The following is a 19,774-nucleotide window of genomic DNA, read 5'->3' as shown; positions in this document are numbered from 1 at the left end:
TCAGGGTCTGCGTGGAGAATCAACTCTTTTTTGTACTCTGGGATTTTCTTCATCTTAAAATCATCCCTGCACTGGCGTTTCAGGGCGACGATCTCAGACAAAACCACTCCCAATGCCCCTCCAAACCCGCTGTTTTCTGTACCTTCTCATCCGCCACGAGCTCCAGGAGGACCATTTCGTTCCCGGTGTGCAGTTTGTTGCCCGGAACTTCCAAAGCTCGACATCCTCCACTTCCGGTGGCGAGTAGGTAAACGGGAATCCATCCAAATCGTTGTTTTCTTTTTCAAATCAACCGGCTGATCAGTGTGACCGTTTCCAGTGCAGACTGGGCTATCGGAATAGCTGATATCGCCATCACTACCAGGTGCACGCTTTGGGGCTTCTGCAAATTCAAAACAAACCAGAGATGGAGCAAACAAGGCCTTTCTACGACTTCAGCATCCCCTTCAACAAGGACGACTCGGTGATGAGGGCCCTGCTCAAAGAGCTGGTGGAGTGTGAGCTAAAGCCGATGGTTCCCAAGTGCAACCTCTGATTTCCAACGAACTCGTTTCAGTGGGCTACAAAACCATAGCCATCGACCAGAGTTTCGACCACAGCAAGAAGGACGCCGGCAAACGGGGATCCGAGATGTTTCCCGAGCCCCACAAGATCGAGCACCTGCGCAGGGAGTTCCAGGACAAGCTGCGCATTCTGCAAAGGATCACGATTCTCTATGTGGACGTTAACGTGGCGCATGCCATGGTGGGTTAATAAGATCCCTTAACAGCGCCTTACGTTTAAAAATCCTTTTCAGAGTGTCTCCCTGAACCTGCGAAAGTTCAACCTTGTGGCTGGCCAACCCAAAACTGACGCCGCCTTGACTGTAAGTTGCAAAGTACCTGTCGAAAGCGAAGCCCCTTTCAATGTAGCTATTTCAAGCACTGCTGCACCGCCTTCAACGGGGACCTGATCACCTTCGACCCTGTGGCTGGATCCCGGCTGTTGGTCAACCGAAAGGCCTACCAGGTGGCTGTGCGTCGCGGCATGTTCTTCGAGATCAAGTACGCGCCTGCGATAGTCGACTCGAATAACAGGAAGGACATGATTAAGCTCGCCCAGAACTACTGCACCAAAGGAAAGTCCAAGAACATCATCTTCAGCAGCGGAGCGGCTCACGAGTTCCAGCTGAGAGGCCCCTACGATGTGGCCAACCTGTGAGATATTATCCGTAGTTATGCCCAGTTCAATGGTAACTTATTGTTCTATTAAAGGGCCTTCATTTTCGGATTGTCGGAGGACCAAGGGAAGAACGCCGTGGACCGGCATTGCCGGCAGCTCTTCCTGAAGGCTGAGTCCCGTCGCCTGGGCAAGACCATCATGTTTGTCAAGGGCAACGGACCCGTTGCGTTCTCGGACAGCTCGGAGGATGAAAAAAGCGAGGGGGACGATGAAATGGAGAGTCTAAAGGCGGAGGAGGATGATGCTGAAGTTGAGGATGAAAAAAGGCCAGCCAATAAAAGACTGAAAGTGGCGTAGCACCAAATGTTAATGTTTAAATTTGAATACTTTAGTGCATGATAGGCTGCGTCACGTAACGTTAAGAAACGTATAGGTTTGCGTCCAGTCTAAACTGCGTAGCAATGCTAATGTTTCAAAAACATCGATATCCCTCTTTCACTGGCACTACGTTGCGTCGCATACGTTTCGTAAGCAAATATCACAATGTAAGTCGATACCACGATATCTTGGATGCATTGTGCATCTCCCTCTTTTGCCGACACTTACGTAGCTGCCCTCTTTTGCCGACACTTACGTCGCCCTTACGTGCGCCGACCCTTACGCGCTGCCCTACGTCGCGACGCGAAAGAGGCGATAGCAGGCGAGAAAACATCGCGATATCTGCGCCGCTCTCTCCCATCCCCAGCAAAACAAAATGGAGGTCTTTGATGTGTGTCGCGTTGTCTTGAAATTTGCTGCTAGAGTTTTGCGTTAAACGGTAACTGAAAGTGCAAATAAAGTGGGGGAGTGGCGGAAAAACGCTTGCCAGGTTGCCGGCAACTGGAAGAGCCTCGAGTACGGACGGAGTTGGGCGTATTTTGGGCGGAAAATGCATTTGAAAAGCGCTCGGGGCCGAGGCACTTGAGGAAAAAGTGTGCGAAGAAGAAGACAGCGGAGCGCAGGAGAGAGCGCAAAGAGCAGGGAAGACAAGCGACGAGTCGGAAAGAAAGAAAAACGGCAAAGCAAAGAAATGTATTTCGCGAGGCGGAGAAGAAAAGCTGAAAAGCAGCAGCCAATGTCCAACTTCAATTGTTTTTCCCCGGCCGTTCCAAGTGCATTTCCCCGAGTGGCCAGTGTGAGTGTGTGTGCGCCTAATTAATGGCGAAATTGGCGAAGAACATCGAAATCGAATGCAAAAGTGTGAGCGGCCCGTCTAATACAATTAAAAATGGACCTCAACTGTGTGTGTGTGCGATGCTCGTTGGTGTTTTCGCCTTCATCATGAAGTTTGTTTGATTGTAATCATCACGCTGATTATTGCCTGCTCTTTTGATTTCGTTCTCCTGCTTCTGCTCGCCATTTTCTTTACCCCCGCCTTGACTCCCAAAAAATACTTTAAGTGTTCGTTTTTTCTTTCGCGTATCGCGCGTAGCATAAATTTTGTGTATGTGTTGGTGCTGCAGTGTTGCCAACATTATTCGGGAGATGCAGCCGCACATTTTGCACCTGTGCAGGAGACAATCTGCGTTATCCCCTCTCCCGCCCCTCGCCGCGCTCGCACCCCACCCCCGCATTTGTCCATCTGCCGTAATGGCCACTGCTACAGTTGCTCTGCCGACGTCGCAGTCGACGTTCTCGCTGCTCTCTCGGCAGTTTGTTATTATTGCGATGGGAGAAATCGAGGTGCAAAGCATGTACTAGGTTTAACACGAGCGTTTAATTTATGGCGAGTTTTTCTATGAGCACTCAAATTAAAAACGGATCCGGCAATACTTTGCTTAGTCTTACACTTAGACTTGTTTGCAACGCAAGTAGGGATAGCATTGGTGAGATATAAAAGTTCGCTTAGATTTATTATCACCTTAAAGCAGTGCTATAAAGCTGAATTTCCCCCCTTTTCTGTTTGCTGGGTCTCCTGCCTAGGCTGCACTGTAGCGTTGGCCCCATCAATATTTCGATATTGACGGCCTGAAGTAGCACTCACATAGATACAGTGCACATATGCAACGGTATCCCCATTTGCGGCTCTTCCTCTTGCTTCTCTTTGATTGCTTTTGCTCTGCTTCGGCCGCTGTGTCAACTCATCTGTCTGCCTCCTCCTCCTCACTCCACTCGCTCGCCTCTCACTCGCACGCACACACAGTCGCAGTCGCCAGTGCTTGGACACACGTTTTTCTAGCCGGGCCACTCCGCCTCTCCTCCTTCCCCTGCTCCCACTCCCTCTACCTTCTCCTCTCCTGCTCTCGCACACACAGCGTTACGACGCGCAATTGATGAGAGAGCGTAAAATTCATGCGCTTGTCGCCGCTCTCGACGCGTCGCGTCGTCTGTTGTGCGCCTCTTCTTCTTCCACTCGGCGGCTGTAACAATTTTTTCTTTTTCCATTCCATCTGCGGCCTTTTTCTTTTTTCACTTGTGCAATTGCCAAGACGCAGAGATTTCCCCTGACTTCCAGCAATATCTATCGATTTCTTTGTTTCTTTTCGGCTGTGAAAAAACTACGTTTAATTGTAATTACCGTGCGTCAGTGTGAGTTGGTGTGTGCGAGCGAGAGCGGAGCGGAGCGCGAGAAGAAGAAGCAACAGCCTCGCAATTGCAATTGCAATCGTTGCGCTTTTGTAGTTTTCGCATTGCTTCTTCTTGCGGCGGCAATTGTGCTACAATTATTATTTCGCATGTGTATCTACACTTGAATTAGCATTGTTGTTGCGGTTCTTGTCGCCCCTTCGTTCGTCGTCATCTGTCACTCCGCTGCGCTTAACTATCGATAACTTGCGTCCGAAATGATTGCGTGACCAAAAACCAAACCTAAAAGCACAAAAACAAAAGAAAACGGGAAAAAACTAGAGAGAGCGGGAGCGGGGAACGTGAACATAAGCCGTACAAATGAACTGTAAATTGTGAGAACCTGCGATAATAAACAAGATAAAGTCAAATGGATTAGCAGCACAAAAAGGGAAAACGGTGAGTAATACTATTTCCAAGTCAGTTTTAATTATAAGTACTCTGCGCCACACCGAATCGTGAAATCGCGAGCGATTTACAACAATGGCCAGGCAGAAAATGCTTTTTAGAAATAATTATGTATCTTTAACCGAAAACAGATACACACGTACACCCAGCGAGACACGCAGACACGGACACAGACACACAAACGAACTGAGCGAAAAAGTCGCAAACACACAAACGCCAGCGAAATAATTTCAATCAACTCTTTTCGGCGAAGAAGAAGAAAAAGCAGCGAAAAAAACGTCACACGCCTGTTTTCTCCCTCTTCGCCCCGCCTCGCCGTCTCCCTCCCTCCCCCACTCGTTAATATGCGAATAAAGCTAAAGTAGAGGCGAGTGGGCAGTTCCACTCATTGCTTACAGTTGTTCTTGTTTTCGCTGGGGCTGCGGCGAAAAAATTTAAGTAATAAAAAGAAAGAAAAAATAACTTACGTGACGTGCAAATGAGAGGAACAACAACAGGGGCAAGACGGAGGCAAACCACAGTAGAGCCTCCTCAGCGTGAACTGGGTGCAAAGTGAGAACTGAGAAGTGAAACAGAGTTTGAACAGAATAAAATTGTATGTTCCATTAGGGTTATTTTAACAAGATCTTGAAGAAAATGTATGAGAAAGATAGATAATTTGAATATGCCTGGGAGAGATCATCTCTATAAACAATGACTGGCAATGGAAAAAACAGGGATCAGGCCGTCAAGGCACCACTGTATCCAATCAAAAAGAGCGACTGGCGCAAGAAGAAGAGTTGATGACGGGCGAGAGAACCGAACGATGGATGGAAGACCGGGCAGCGGCGGCGGCAGCGACAGAGACCAGCGACCATATAATATCATCCATCCCAAAAACCGAATCAAAACCGACCAAACAACACCGCGCAGCAACAACAAGGCAAACACATGAACGACGACGACCCCAACTCACAGCCCAACACACCCGGGCCAGCAGACCCACACAGCTGCAGATACAGATACAGATACACAAGTACAAACAAAAGGCACCACGATATGCGAATGCGAATAAAATAGCAGCAACAACTATGCGGCGAATTTGCACGAATCATGCGAATCTCCAACTCGCAAACACACCGACACACATGCACAATACGTGTTTTGTACTTGTCGCCGTAATGTTGTCGCCGCCACTCGCCGCCTTTTCTTTCTTCGCTGTGCTTTGTTTCGCGGATTTTCTCCTGCTCGCAATCTTTCAATCTCTCACTTCTGATGACCACCCAACATCAACTGCAAAACGCAACTTCCCTGCCCGACTCAAAAGTGCCGTGCCTCAGATGCGCTTCACATCCAAGCTCATAGGCGGACTGTCGACTGTCAGCCCTCTAATTCATATTAATATCTGCGGAATTCTGATGTATTTTAATGGGCTCTTCTCCGACAGCCCTCTTCAATTGTTGCTTATGAATTTGTTAACATTCTTTATCCTCTTTATTTTGTAAAACCATCTGACTTGTGCTTGCTGTTCATACTTAAAACTATGAATTTATTTTCCGTCGCCTGCCCTGCGCCTCCTCGCCTTATTCGCACTTTTTGTTTTGACTGGCTCATCGCCGCCTGCGCTGCCCACTCTCTTTCTATACGAAACAGTCGCTCTGTCGCTTTGTCTCTCAGTCGCTTTTCCTTTCCGTCCGCCTTTCATGCTTTCCGCAGTCGGCGGCGACGCTGGCAGCGCTGCCGCCAAAGGCCGGCACACGCCCCCTCTCCACCGCCCACCCCCTCCCCTTCTGCTGGCACAGCACGTGATATACTCGGTTTGCTTTTGCTGGCTCTTTAGCGCACGCTACGCTTTGCCTTCGCCTTTTTGTTGTTTTTTCCCCACTCTGTGTGGGCAACATTTTTGCTCGTTTCACTTGTTGGGCTGTTTTTTTTTCTCTCGTTTCGCTTTGTCGTGCCTTTAGCCGCTCGCTCGTTTTCAGCCGGCACCTCGCTCGCGAGAGCGGAGAGCCGCTCTCTTTCGGTCGGGCTCGCTCTCTGTTTTATTGTTGCTGGATTGACAATGGGCACCTCTGTGTCCATTCGATCCGGTCCAGGTCCAGGTGCGAATTTCGTAGGACGCTTAACTCGATAATCGGGTCAGGACTTGTGTCCTGCGTCTGTGTGCGCTCGGCTGCCCCGGCCCTCGTTTTCGCATAATTTTGGTAATTCTAGCGGGAAACAGGCGTCAGTCTCGGCTTCTTCCTCGTCACGGGCCTACCACTAGGATCTTCCACTTCCCTGCCTTCCGGCATCCGTCACTTTGGTTACACTATTCGCACCGTCACTGTGCCGCTTAAAAGATATCGCGAGATGTTTCTCACGGAAGTAGATGCTGATCAGGTAGATAGAGTAGTTGACTTTAAGCAATTAAATAAATGGCAGGCTTCTAAATTGTGCCGATATTATTCGAACAATAGGTGCCCTAAAGCCTTTTACGATCGCACATAGTGAAGGAGTGGTTCTACTGCAGGTATTGGCTAAAATTGTCCATGATTTATGTGGTTTCTAGCACCACTGCCCTGGGATTATTTTTTTAATTTAAAAAGTTACAAGTTTAAACATGGTTTATGGCCATAGCATAAACAAAGTTCCATAGTACGTTAAATAATAGTATTGACCTTAAAATGTATGCTGAATCACAATAATATTTGCTCAGTCGCGTAAAATTAGAATTTGTAGAGATTGTCAGCCTGTGCGCAGTTCGGGTACACAGTAACAGTCAGTTTTAGTGGCTCAACGTCTTGGCGTTGATGACAGTTGCGGGAGCTCCACGGCCGCGACGGGCCACTATCGCTCCGCACTCATCTCTAATGCCAATTGGGCCGCCATAAATGTACCGTTACACATTCAAAGGCTGCGACGTGTTTGTAGTTTTCGCCCAGCGAACTTTGTGGGCTGTTGGTCGGCTGCTTGTTGTGTGTGCCTCTCGGGCGCTGGAGAGTGAGTTTTGGCGGATGGCTCTCAGCAGGGCTCTTTGGCTTTTCCGAAAACTGTGTGTGGCTTTCTGCTCTTGTGCTTCTTCTTCGGCTACAGCTGCCGCTGTTACTTTACCTATTTTATTACCATTTTTACGTACGTACGTCCCGGGTGTCTGCGCTGGTGTGAGTGCGCGCCTTGCTGCTGCGCCCATCTGTCTCTGCTCCGCTTATGCCTCCGCCACCTCCCGCCCCTGCCCCTGCCCCGCGTCGCAGCCGCAGCCGCTCTTTGCCTCTTTTGGACCGCGCTGAGTGACGGACTTGGCTGCCGCCGTTGAATGTGGCTTTTCTTACAAACCAACTGTACTTTTTAGTTACTGTTAGCGCGGACCCAGCCACTTGACTTGATTGTTATTAAAGCCAGATTCATCCGTTCGTACGTATGCGTGTGTGCATCATCCCAGCACTCGCTGTGAGAGTGCTTCCACTGTGTGACGACACTCCACAAACACCGCTGAGCCAGGCACTGCAAAAAAATGTGATCCTAGAACAACCCAGAAGGTTCCTTAGGTTAGGGGGTAACCCATTAGGGGCCACCGAAATCTTTTGGGAGCCCAAATCCCATTCCACAAAGGCTCCTATACCAGAAACAACCAATTTGAGGAAATTTTAATTCCATGCTGAACAAGTTGAATGATTCGCATGCAAATTTGTATGTTCGTGATAAGAAAAATGCTTTTTAGAAGTTTTTTATACATAATTCTGGAAACCTGTGTACCAAAGAGGGTAAATATACAAAGTACTAGAATTGTTTGCCTTGAAGTCTTTGTTTGTGTAAAGCCTTTGTTTTGTGATGTGTGAGTTAAGTCCACTATAATTGGTTCACATTAACCTTATATTCACTGAATAGGAGTTTATAATTTTAATAAAAGGGTATGTTTAACTGTGGCGAATATTTTTTCTGTGCGCGCTGGCGTTACCTCTCCCGAACCGCCCCTTTAGCCATTGTGGGTCAGATATTCGTTACATTTGAAAAGTTTGAGATACAAAGTCGGACCCATGCGAAGCAAGAGCACAAAACAACTGTCAAAAATTGTGAGCTAACTAAATACATTTGTCTAAGACGAAAGGTGAATGAACCTTTTCTCGTTTTTGTGTTTGGTTTTTGGGCCTTCGCTGTTGCTATTGCAAAACGTTTAATCGTAAGCTTGGGAAGTACATCATTCGGGTTCATTTCATCCAATTAATACAGCTATGTAACCAACAATAGGAGAGGGTGAAATACAAATATCAAATATTATAGGATGGATACCTTTATGGTAACAGAGCGCTTGTCTTCCTTATGTACTTCATTTTAAAACTGCAAAGCCTGCTTCCGTTGTAATTGAAACACCGCTAGTACTTTGCACAGGGCTGTGCGCTTCCACATTTTCGCAAGGAACACAACGACGGCCAACACTTTTTACTGTGAGAAAACTGTGACTTGAGTGAACTCTTTTGAGAGCGATTTTCATGGCTCATAAAACGAATAGCACGGAGCATGGGAAGGAGGAGAAGCAGAAGCAGCACAGACCCGGCCCGAAAGCTAAGGCTAATCCGCCTTTCTGACGGTGGTGGTGTGCCGTTGGGTTGCTGGGTTGTCGGATCGGATTGTTGGTGGTGTCGTCGTCGGGTCACAAAAATGTGGCTCGCGTCTTTGTCGTTGGACACACTGAAATTTGCTTGTCTATTATCACCTTTAATCGATTTTTCGCTTATTTAAAACAAACGTACAGTTGTGCGCAGAGACACAAAGCGACATAGACATAGACACAGACATAGACATCGACATGGACACGGACTTAGCGCAGAAAGCGACGGAGAGAGGCAAAAGTAAAGTATAATTTCACAATTTTTCAGATGTCTGCTTTGCTTACCCAAACACACAAACAAAACGCCAAGCCACCGCACTTCGTAGATACATACATGTGCATATTACTATTGCTTTTAGTTTATTGTTTTTGCAATTACTCTGCCTGATTTGTTTGTGTAAATGCCACGCCAAAAATGAGAAGAAGCGGGCAAGAAGTAAAAACTAAAGCGAAAGAAGGAAAAATGCGACACACACACACTCAGCACTCACCACTCACCGATACTGATACTGATAGATATCCATCCGACAGATATACAAAGTAGAGTCTCGCCGCTCACCATTACCATCGCCATTAGCAGTGTGTACATACCGCTCGCCTAATAATAATGGCAAGAGCTGAAACTAAATAAATAAATAGCTGAAATTGCAAAAGCGAAATGTAATTGATTACGGCAAAGTCAAAGCAGCCGGAGGGCAACAACAACGAACGCACACTGCGCGAAATTCGGGGTTTCTGTGCCTATGCCATTTCGCATTCTTAATATGGTTTCAGTCCTTCACTTGACCACTGCGGATTAAGTGAATGAGTACCAATGCGTGTGGCCTAACACGTACCTGACACGAATTAGGATGGTTGCTTAGACCTCAGTTCCCGATTTTAAAAATACTTTACGAATGTTGTCTGAAAATATCTAATTTGGAATATTTTTTTTTTCTTTCCTTCAATATTGTATTTTATCATAGACCTGTTTCCTAGAGATTTCTCTCGGTGTGCAGGCCGCGACGACGACTGGCTAAATGATTGTCCAATGAGCGCGAACAACTCACGGCAAACCCGCAACGGGGGTGCTGGAGGGGTGGCTGGGGAGTGGGTAGGTGGTGGGCTGGTGGGTGGCCGAAGGGGCGGAGCGGTGCTAAGCTCGCCGCTTAGCCCATGTCAGCCACTCCACATAAGTTTCGCTGATGATGTGCCATGTAGTGAGTGTGAGCGCGAGTGTGCGAGTGTGTTGACTGACTGTGCTGCAGAGCACCACCCCTCCACCCCACCTTTTTGCACACGTATTTATAACAGTACACTGAGCACCGAATTTCGGCTGTCTGCCTGCTGCCGGTGTGTGTAAGTGCATACCTCTATGTACTCCCTGTAGTTTTGTCTCTATATCTCTGCACTTTCCATTTGCACACACACAAAACAGACACCACACCTTGCCACCCCCCAGCCCCTCGCCTTCCCCCGCCCATTTGCATATCTTTGGGCTCGCGCAGCTTCCAACAATAACAACCAGTCAGTCAACCCTCCCGCATTTTTTCCTTCGCTCTCTGCGGATTTTCCACTGCTACTTTAGATTTTCGGCTATAGGCAGCCGTAGCCGCAGCCACAGCCAAAGACAATGCGAAAAATCGATAGAGTTGCCATTGTTTTTCTCACTGTTGCCGCAGAAGATTTTCACCCAAGCCCCACACCCACACACCCACACACCACCCTCTCCAGCCGTAAAAGCCCGAAACAAACCAAAGAAATCCAGTCTCCGTTGCGTCCAACCCCCTTTGCAGCAGAAGTGAATCATTAATTTAGTTTACACTTTTACTGCTTTTCAACCTTTTTACTGAGCCAAATTCAAATGCCACTTGTGCCATCACGATATTGCCCGACATTTTGGGGGGTGAAACTGTACGTTATATGTGCCATTCTATGAAATTCATAAGCGTATAGCTTTTCCCCTTAGAAGTTGGTGCAACAGCAACGACCGTGTGATAAATTGTAGGAGTATATGTTCTTTTATGATCATTCAACCACACATCTAGATTATGTTATTTCCCAAGACGGTGGATTTAAAATTAATAGCAATACCTAGTTAACTACAAATAACATGACAATTTGACTAATCAGCACTTTCTCTTCTCTTTACAGATCCGGAATACATAGCTCAAACTCAAATGCAATCTCGCCCAAAATACGCTCAAAACCGAAAAACAATGCTCCACTCTCCGCCCACAAATTACCGTTTTACGCGAAACCTTTTAAACTAATTTGATCGGTACTGACCCATTACCAATTCGAAATCTTTCCGAACTATTTCTTTCAGCTGTGAGCGAATGTGTTTCACTGCGAATATGTCAAAGGTCGGCCATGAAGTGCGCGAAACACGAGACACAAACGACTTTTTCCATATAAAAGCAACAACAAGACGTTAAATTGCACACCAGTTGTAATTAAGTTTAGTAGTTAGAACCCGCAACCAACCAATATATAACCATAATCGATAAGGCGAAGGTGGGTAGAGAGACCAGAGACCAGACACCAGATCCCCGGGGCAAAGTGAGCAGTGGGGAAAGGATATCCGCACCCCGAGAAGTGCAAGGCCTCAGTCCTCGGCTACCTTTTGGGCTTTCGACACTTTGACAACGGCCACGCGCAGAAAGCAGCATCAAAATTAAGCCAATAGACGACCAAACCTAAAACGCAGCGGCGTCGCGTCCTTCGACGCGTAACGGACATTTCTGTGTGCGCTGCGTTTAAAAAATCTGATGGATGGAAATGCACAAAATATGTTTCACGGAAATCATCAAGGGTGAGTTTGCCTGAGACTGTCACCCCAAGAATTGGGAAATTAGGCTTAGGCGGGGAAAATGACTCGGTGTGCAGAGTGAAATCCGAGATTGTCTCTCAATTAATACATAGTTTAAAATAGTTTTCTTTTAAATTAAAAAAAGAAAGGTTTGCTCAATAACGTATGTAAACCATCCTTACGTTATTCAAAATTCCTAATTGTTTGTCCTAATGATTCCTTCTCTCCCCTCCCACAGAGATCCCTATTACCGTTACGATGCGGCAGCCGCCGCAGCAGCCGCCGCCGCGGCTAATCCTCGGGCAATGGGACCGCCCGGTGGCTATCCGCCGCGCCACCGCCCCCCACATCCCCTACAGCAACAGCCCCAATACCCATCGTACCAGCCAACGGCGGAGAATCTCTACGGGCTGGGGGCCGCCGATCACCAGGCGGCCATGGGCGTTGGCCTCGGCGTTGGAGTGGGTGCCGGGATGGGTGATCTAAGCGGTTGGGGAGCGGCGCCCTCGGTTCCGGGCCAGGCAGCAGCGTATCCCGGAGCCGGACTGGGCGCCTACGGTCACCCGCAGGCAGCTCCGCCGGCGCAGCAGCAGCGCCAGAGCAACGCCAGCGCATACCGCCAACACATGCCCGCCTACGGACAACAGGAGCAGCAAAAGCTTGCGACCTACGGCGCGCAACAGAGCATGATGGCGGGATACGGATCGCTGGCACCCCAGCAGCAACAGCAGCAGCAACCGCCCACGCCCCAGCAGCAGCAGGTGCAGCAGCAAGCACAGCAGGCGCAACAGCAGGCGCAGCAGCAGCAACAGCAGCAGCAGCAGAGTCAGCAGCAGGCTCGACTGCCGCAGCATTATCCGCAGGCTCCTGGCCAGCATCCGTTGTATCCGGGGGTGGGAGCACCCGCCGTCCAAGCGGGACAACCTCCCACTCCCCAGGCTTATGCTCACAGTCCGTACGGCAGTCCCATGCAACACCAACCGAGCAGAGGAGCGCCGCAGCACGTGGGCTACGGTCACTCAGGCCTGGATCAGGCTTCAGCTTATGGGCAACATGTGCCGGGAGCAGCGCCACCGGGCCACCACTTGACAGCGCAGCAGCAGCAGGCTGCGCAGCAATTGGGCGCCCACCAGCAGCAACAGCTCCAATCACAGCAGCAACAGCAGGCGCAGCAGCAGCAGCAACCTCACGTCTCGCTGATGCAGCAGCAACAGTTGCCGGGCGCTGGATTACCGCCACCGCACATGGGTATGCCGCCTAGCTACGGAAGCCACCACCAGCAGCAGCAACAACAACAACAGCAACAGCAGCAGCAACAAGCTCAGCAGCAACAGCAGCAGGCAGCACCACCTTACATGTCCAGCAGCAAACATCAACAGGCGGCTGCCCAGCTGAATTCCTCGCCCCAGTACCGCGCTCCCTTCCCTCAGCTTTCGCCACAAATGTCGCCACGTCCGCCGACGATGTCGCCGCATCCACAGATGTCTCCGCGACCAGTGGGCGTGTCACCGGCGAAACCACCACCCCCTCAGCAACAGCAGCAGCAAACGCAGGCCCAGCAGCCACAACAAGTGGTGAACAATCAGCCCAGCCAGCACAGCATTCAAGGCATGGTGGGTCTGCCATCGCCGCGACCCCAACCGCCTACAAGTGGAGCAGGGGGAACGGGAGCGAAGGTTCCTGCGCCAGTTGCTGCACCCGTAAACACGTTACAGGCCCTTGAACAAATGGTGATGCCGTCGCAGGCCCTCGGACTCCCGCCAATGGATTACCCGTCGGCCTACAGAAGTGCCGTCGGTCCCAGGATGCCCGCATCACCACAGCAACAGCAGCAGCAACACCACCAACAATGGGGTGCGGCTCATGGAGCTCAGCACTTGGCAGCCCTGCAGCAGCAGCAGCAGGCCCAACAGCAAGTCCAACAGCAGGCGCAACAGCAGCAACAGACACCACCGCAGCAGCAGCAGGCAGCCATGTTGCAGGCTCAGCAACAACATCACCAGCAACAACTAAGCATGTACGGAGCGATGGGGCAGCAACAACAACCCCAAACCCCACAGCAACAGGTTGTGCCACCAGTGGCTGCACAGCAACCGCCAGTGGTGGCCACCCCACAGCAGCAGCAGCAACAACAGCAGCAGCAACACCAACAGCAATCGCTGAACGATCAATTGCAGCACTCGATCAATGATATAGTTGGTGGAGGTAACAGCAGTGGGGCAACAGGCAGCACTCAAAGCCAACAGCAGCAGCAACCTCAATTGGCGGCAATGTCTTCGCCGTTGCATCAGCAAAGTCTGCCGAGCATGCACCATTTAATACAGCCCACCATGGAGACAGCACAACCGACGCAGCAGCAACAGCAAACGGCACAGCAGCAACAACCACAGCAGCAGCCATCGCAAGCGACTCTAACATCGCCGCACCACCAGCAAATGCAACATCAGTCACCCATACACCAGCAGCAGCAGCAACAGTCACCGCACCACCAGCAACATTTACCCAGCTACAATCAGTCGCAGCAGCAGTTCGATCCTTTTGCTAACATACTAGGAGACAACCAGCCACCTGCGCCTCAACAGACAATGTCTCCTGCTCACGTGAGTTCACCAATACCCGCGCAAATGCAACAACAACAGCAACATCAGACCCAACAGCCATCCCAGCAAGTACCACAAACCCAGCAACAACAGGTGCCCCAGCCACAGCAGCAAACGCAGCAACAACCTTCGACACCGTCACATCACCTCAGCAGCATTCTCAACGAAACAGCCAACTCGAATGATTCCTCCACTTTGGCAGTGGCTGCAAATGACAGTAACAACAGCAGCAGCAACAGTAGCACAAACAGCATTGTCAACAACCAGCCCACTTCGGTGCACGATAGCAACTCGCAGAGCAGCATTAACAGCAGCAGCAACAACCAGCAACAGTTGCTCATGGACAACACGAATTCGCATGGAGGAAATTCGGAATCTGCCCAGCATGTCGGAGTGGATGTTGGCCTTTTTGATAACAACTCTATGTCCTCCACATCCGCAGCAGTTGCTGCAGTTGCCTCAAATGCAGCTTCTGCAGCAGCTGCACTTTTGGACAGTAATTCTCAGTCCTCGAATGCAGAGTTTGAGAAGAATCAGAGCGAAGGCGAGGGGCTCGGAGGTGTGTCTGGAGCTTCTGCCAATGAAACTGAGTTGCCACAGGATGAGAACAGCGTTTCCAAAACCCAGGAAGTAAGTTTAAGCACCGAATTGCCGGCAGTTCAGGAGGATCTGCAAGATAAGCCCTCCGAAGAGATGGAACAAACCCAACTGGGTCAATCTCTAGGGGATCTGTCCACCTCCTTGCTAGAGGAACCCAAAATCGTTGAGGAAACGGGAGAGGATAAATCTCAACCTGCAACTGGAGTAGTACCACCTGTAGATCCCACCACCCTAGTGGGACAACCGCCACAGCAACAGGTTCCTCCCATGGGAATGCCCATGCATCCAATGGCCCCTGGATACGACGCCCAAGCTCAAGGACAGGGTCACATCACACCAATGATGCCTCCGTACGGCGGAGCACCCGGCATGTATCCACCTTATCCGATGCTCCATCAACAAGAAATTGCTGCACTGCAGCAGCAGATCCAGGAACTGTATTGCATGCCTCCAGGCCATGAGCTCCAGCACCAGGATAAGTTAATGCGAATGCAGGAGCGATTGAATCTTTTGACGCAACACGAAATAAATGATCAGTGTGCTGGCGGCCCTCAGTGCATGCTCTTCCAGAACGTTCCCCCAATGTATGGACCACCAGGAAACCCCTTGCTCAACCAGCAAATGGTAGAGAGCCCCCAAGTATCCAGTACTACGGGAAGAGGCCGGGGAAAGGGAGCCAACAAACCAAGGAAACCCCGCGCAAAGAAGGGCGAAAAAGGTCAGGTGGGCCAGCAGCAGGATCTAATGGATATCAGCGGCAATGTGGTTACCGGAGCAGCCAACGCCATTTCAAGTATCCCAACGACACAGCTTCCCGTCTCTGAGGACTGCGTGACTCAGGGTGCGGGTGATACCAGTGTGGTCGGAATGCTGGAGTATAGCGAAGGCATGGGCGATCTTTCGCAAGACGTGCACTCAGCCAACGAACTAGATACCTCCACCGATGGCAGCGGCAAAAAGAAGAAGCCACGCAAGCCCAGGACTCCCAAGGATCCGAATAAACCTCCGCGAGATAGGACTCCGAAGGCCAAGAAACCTAAGGATCCCAATGATCCAAACTCTACCGAGACACCAGCAGCGGGTAAAAAACGAGCCAGTGTTGCTAAGCGCAGAAAACAGTACGGAGAGGATGGAGCCGAGCAAACGGGTGAGGGCAGCGAAGTGGAAGACAACAAACCGTTGGTGCCCAAAGCGGGATCTGCCGATGGCGAGGCAGAAACCACTTCGGGAGGAACAGGCGTGGACGGAGAATCTCCGGACTACGATGACATTCCCGTCTCAAAAATTCCACGGGGCGCCAATGAAGACGAAAAAGACGCTGAGGCCGGCGATGAAACTGTGGACTCTGTTCCAGATTCGGCCGGAGATCCTGCCTCTACTCCGAGTAGAAGAGATCGGAAACGATCCACTGCCAGGAGTCGTCGTAATGCGAATTCCGAGGAGGGTGGCAGTGCGCGCAAAAACCGTGGCTCTCTCTCCGCCAAGGCACTTAAAAAGCGTAGGAACAGGGGACGAATTGTGCCCGAATCCGATGGCGAAGATGACACCATGGACAGAACTCCACCCCCATCACCTCCACCAGACTCTGAACTGGATTCCAACAAGCGAAGATCTTCAAGAAATACACAAAGGAAGAAGTACATCGATGATGTAATGCTGAGGTTCTCCGATGACGAAAACTCTTTGTTGGTAGCGTCTCCTGTAAAGAAGGATAAAAAATCATCCGCAAATGCGGCTAATTCCAATGCAGGCAGTGATGTGGAAAAAGCGGAACCGCAATCTGGTGCCGAAGGAGAGGTTGGCCAGGAGGTGGGTGAAGAGAAGTCTAATCTACCGATGGACGAGAGCAGCCAACTGGAAGCCAGTTCTAGTACTTCAGCAGCGGCTGCGGCAGTAGAAAAGGAGCGACAAATCTCCAACGATGCCGCAAACGCGGCCATGTCATCTAAGCCCAACTACGTGTACATAAACACTGGCGATGAAGACAGCATGGTCGTACAATTAGTGTTGGCCATGCGAATGGGAAAACGTGAACTGATTCCGGAAAAACCAAAGGAAAAAGCGCCCGAACCCAAAAAGGAGGAAGAGAAATCTGAAGCTGAAGAAGCGTCAGCTGCAAAGGATCACGGTGACGAAAAACCCAAAACAGAGGGTGAAGTGAGCGAATCCAAAGAAGATTCAACCGATGCAGAGGTAAAGAAATCGGAGTCCTCCGAAATGGAAGTGGAGGGCAAAGAGGAGCTGGAACCCGAAGATACCAAGAAATCTGACGAGGACAATAAGGATTTGGAAAAAATGGACGTAGACGATGTATCTGAAAAATCAGATAAGGAAGCTAAACCAGAAGAGCAATCGGAAAAAGTAAAGACTGATGAGAATGCTGAAATCACTGAGGAAGACAAATCGTCTAATGTTGAAGCAGCAGAGAAGAGCAAGGAAACCGATATTTCCACGGAGAAAATGGATGTAGACGAGAAGGAAGGTGAAGATAAGTCACCCGAATCCAAAGAAGAATCTGAAGACAAAACTGCTGACGAAGCCAAACCCGAGGAGGCTACTACAGAAAAAGTTAAGGAAGCATTAGAAAATGAAGGCGAAAAGGAGCCTGCCAAGGAGGGAGAAGAAGCCACACAGAAGGACAGTGGGGACGAAAACGAAGCCGACAAGGAAAACAAACCCGAACCCGTCTTTATCGATGTAGAAGAGTACTTTGTGAAGTATCGCAATTTCAGTTACCTCCATTGCGAGTGGAGAACCGAAGAGGAACTCCTGAAGGGTGACCGTCGCGTAGCTGCTAAGATTCGTCGCTTTCAGCAAAAGCAATCCCAGCAATTGAATATATTCGAGAACATCGAAGATGAGCCCTTCAATCAGGACTTTACCGAAGTTGATCGAGTGTTGGACATGTCCGTCCACACGGATGAAACCAGTGGGGAGACCACCAAGCACTACTTGGTCAAGTGGAAGTCACTTCCCTACGAGGATTGCACCTGGGAGCTGGAAGAAGATGTAGATAACGACAAGATCGAGCAGTACCTGCGCTTTAACAAAATTCCTCTGAGGTGCGAATGGAAGTCTAAAAAGCGTCCGCATCCAGAACTGTGGAAAAAGCTAGAGAAGACTCCGATCTACAAGGGCGGAAACAGCCTGAGACCCTATCAGCTGGAGGGTCTGAACTGGTTAAAGTTTTCCTGGTACAATACTCACAACTGCATCCTGGCCGATGAAATGGGTCTGGGAAAAACCATCCAGAGTTTGACCTTTGTTCACTCTGTTTATGAGTATGGAATCAGAGGACCCTTCTTGGTCATAGCTCCTCTTTCCACCATTCCCAACTGGCAGCGAGAATTCGAGGGCTGGACTGATATGAACGTAGTGGTTTATCACGGTTCTGTGACCAGCAAACAAATGATACAGGACTATGAATACTACTATAAGACAGAAAGCGGAAAGGTCTTGAAGGAGCCCATCAAGTTTAACGTTTTGATCACCACATTCGAGATGATTGTGACGGATTACATGGACCTTAAGGCCTTCAACTGGCGCCTTTGTGTGATCGATGAAGCTCATCGGCTCAAAAATAGGAATTGCAAGCTCCTTGAGGGTCTGCGACAGCTAAACTTGGAACATAGGGTCCTGCTCTCTGGAACTCCCCTGCAAAACAACATCAGCGAGTTGTTCTCTTTGCTTAATTTCCTGGAACCCTCGCAGTTCTCCTCGCAGGAAGAGTTCATGTCTGAGTTTGGAAGTCTTCGCACTGAGGAAGAGGTGAATAAGCTGCAAGCTCTTCTGAAACCTATGATGCTGCGACGTCTAAAAGACGATGTGGAGAAGAGTTTGGCGCCCAAGGAGGAAACCATTATTGAAGTGGAGCTGACTAACATACAAAAGAAGTACTACCGAGGTATATTGGAACAGAACTTTAGTTTCCTGAAAAAGGGAACCACATCTGCTAATATTCCGAACCTAATGAATACCATGATGGAGCTGAGAAAGTGCTGCATACATCCTTATCTCCTAAATGGAGCAGAGGAACAAATCCAATATGATTTCAAGTCCCAGCATGGCGAGGATCCAGAGTCTTATTACAAGAATCTTATTTTATCCGCTGGTAAAATGGTTTTGATTGATAAATTGCTACCCAAACTGAAAGCAAATGGCCATCGTGTGCTCATATTCAGTCAGATGGTGCGTTGCTTGGATATCCTAGAGGACTATCTGGTGTACAGAAAGTATCCTTTTGAGCGAATCGATGGACGCATTCGTGGCAATCTTCGTCAGGAAGCCATTGATCGCTACTCCAAGCCAGGATCAGACCGTTTTGTATTCTTGCTCTGCACTAAAGCAGGAGGATTGGGCATTAACTTAACTGCTGCCGATACTGTCATTATTTACGATTCGGATTGGAATCCACAGAACGATTTGCAGGCTCAGGCCCGATGCCATCGTATTGGCCAAAGGAAGATGGTTAAGATCTATCGATTGCTCTGCAGGAATACCTACGAGCGTGAAATGTTTGACAAGGCTTCAATGAAACTTGGATTGGATAAGGCTGTCCTGCAGTCGATGAACACCCAAGGCTCTAAGGATGGCAATAACAAGCAGCTGTCTAAGAAGGAGATCGAAGATCTACTAAAGAAGGGAGCCTACGGTGCGGTCATGGATGACGACAATGCTGGTGACAAGTTTTGTGAAGAGGACATCGATTCAATCCTTAAGCGGCGCACTCAAGTCATAACCATGGAGTCGGAGAAGGGTTCCACCTTTTCGAAGGCTTCATTTGCTGCCTCCGGCAACCGGTCGGATATTACCATCGATGATCCCGATTTCTGGACCAAGTGGGCCAAGAAGGTTGACATTGATCCCGATGCCTGTGAGCGAGATGAAACGGAGGATTTGGTTTTGTCCGAACCGAGAAGACGCACTCAAATCAAACGCTATGGCCACGAGGATGTGATGGAGCTCAATTCCGAGGACTCCTCCAATGAGAACAGCGATGAAGAGGGAGGAATAGGTAAGGATAAACCCCTGGTAATGCATATG

The 19,774-nt window shown here is 49.4% G+C and overlaps 2 protein-coding genes across 13 annotated transcripts in view; both read left to right on the top strand.

Annotated features, from left to right (window-relative positions):
- The first annotated feature begins 338 nt into the window (after positions 1 to 338).
- LOC108036837 (ribonuclease P protein subunit p30) lies at positions 339 to 1,533 on the top strand. The gene is made up of 5 exons (XM_017113184.3): positions 339 to 497; positions 557 to 744; positions 797 to 865; positions 922 to 1,196; positions 1,254 to 1,533. The coding sequence occupies exons 1-5, from the start codon at positions 407 to 409 to the stop codon at positions 1,516 to 1,518; spliced, it is 888 nt and encodes a 295-aa protein (XP_016968673.1). The 5' UTR covers positions 339 to 406; the 3' UTR covers positions 1,519 to 1,533.
- A 343-nt stretch (positions 1,534 to 1,876) lies between these two features.
- LOC108036839 (mucin-19) overlaps positions 1,877 to 19,774 on the top strand; it is a 43,045-nt gene continuing 25,147 nt past the window's right edge. For 10 of the 12 annotated variants that reach the window (XM_017113203.3, XM_017113204.3, XM_017113202.3 and 7 more), the window contains exons 1-2: positions 11,049 to 11,534; positions 11,770 to 19,745. In XM_017113203.3, coding sequence (XP_016968692.1) covers positions 11,491 to 11,534; positions 11,770 to 19,745 — 8,020 coding nt within the window. In that variant the 5' untranslated portion in view covers positions 11,049 to 11,490. Of the gene's footprint in view, positions 1,979 to 11,048; positions 11,535 to 11,769; positions 19,746 to 19,774 lie in introns of those variants that run through there. The other 2 variants (XM_050885130.1, XM_017113194.3) reach the window with 2 other exon arrangements.

The sequence above is a fragment of the Drosophila biarmipes genome, chromosome 2L, assembly GCF_025231255.1.
Source record: "Drosophila biarmipes strain raj3 chromosome 2L, RU_DBia_V1.1, whole genome shotgun sequence".
Lineage (NCBI taxonomy): Eukaryota > Metazoa > Arthropoda > Insecta > Diptera > Drosophilidae > Drosophila > Drosophila biarmipes.
Note: the sequence above shows the minus strand (reverse complement) of the source record. Positions and strands in the feature narration are given on the sequence as shown.

Coding starts and splice junctions, on each gene's coding strand:
- LOC108036837 (XM_017113184.3), top strand. CDS start 407: ATGGAGCAAACAAGGCCTTTCTACGACTTCAGCATCCCCTTCAACAAG. Junction 866..921: donor AAACTGACGCCGCCTTGACT/GTAAGTTGCAAA, acceptor AGCTATTTCAAG/CACTGCTGCACCGCCTTCAA. Junction 1,197..1,253: donor CCCTACGATGTGGCCAACCT/GTGAGATATTAT, acceptor GTTCTATTAAAG/GGCCTTCATTTTCGGATTGT.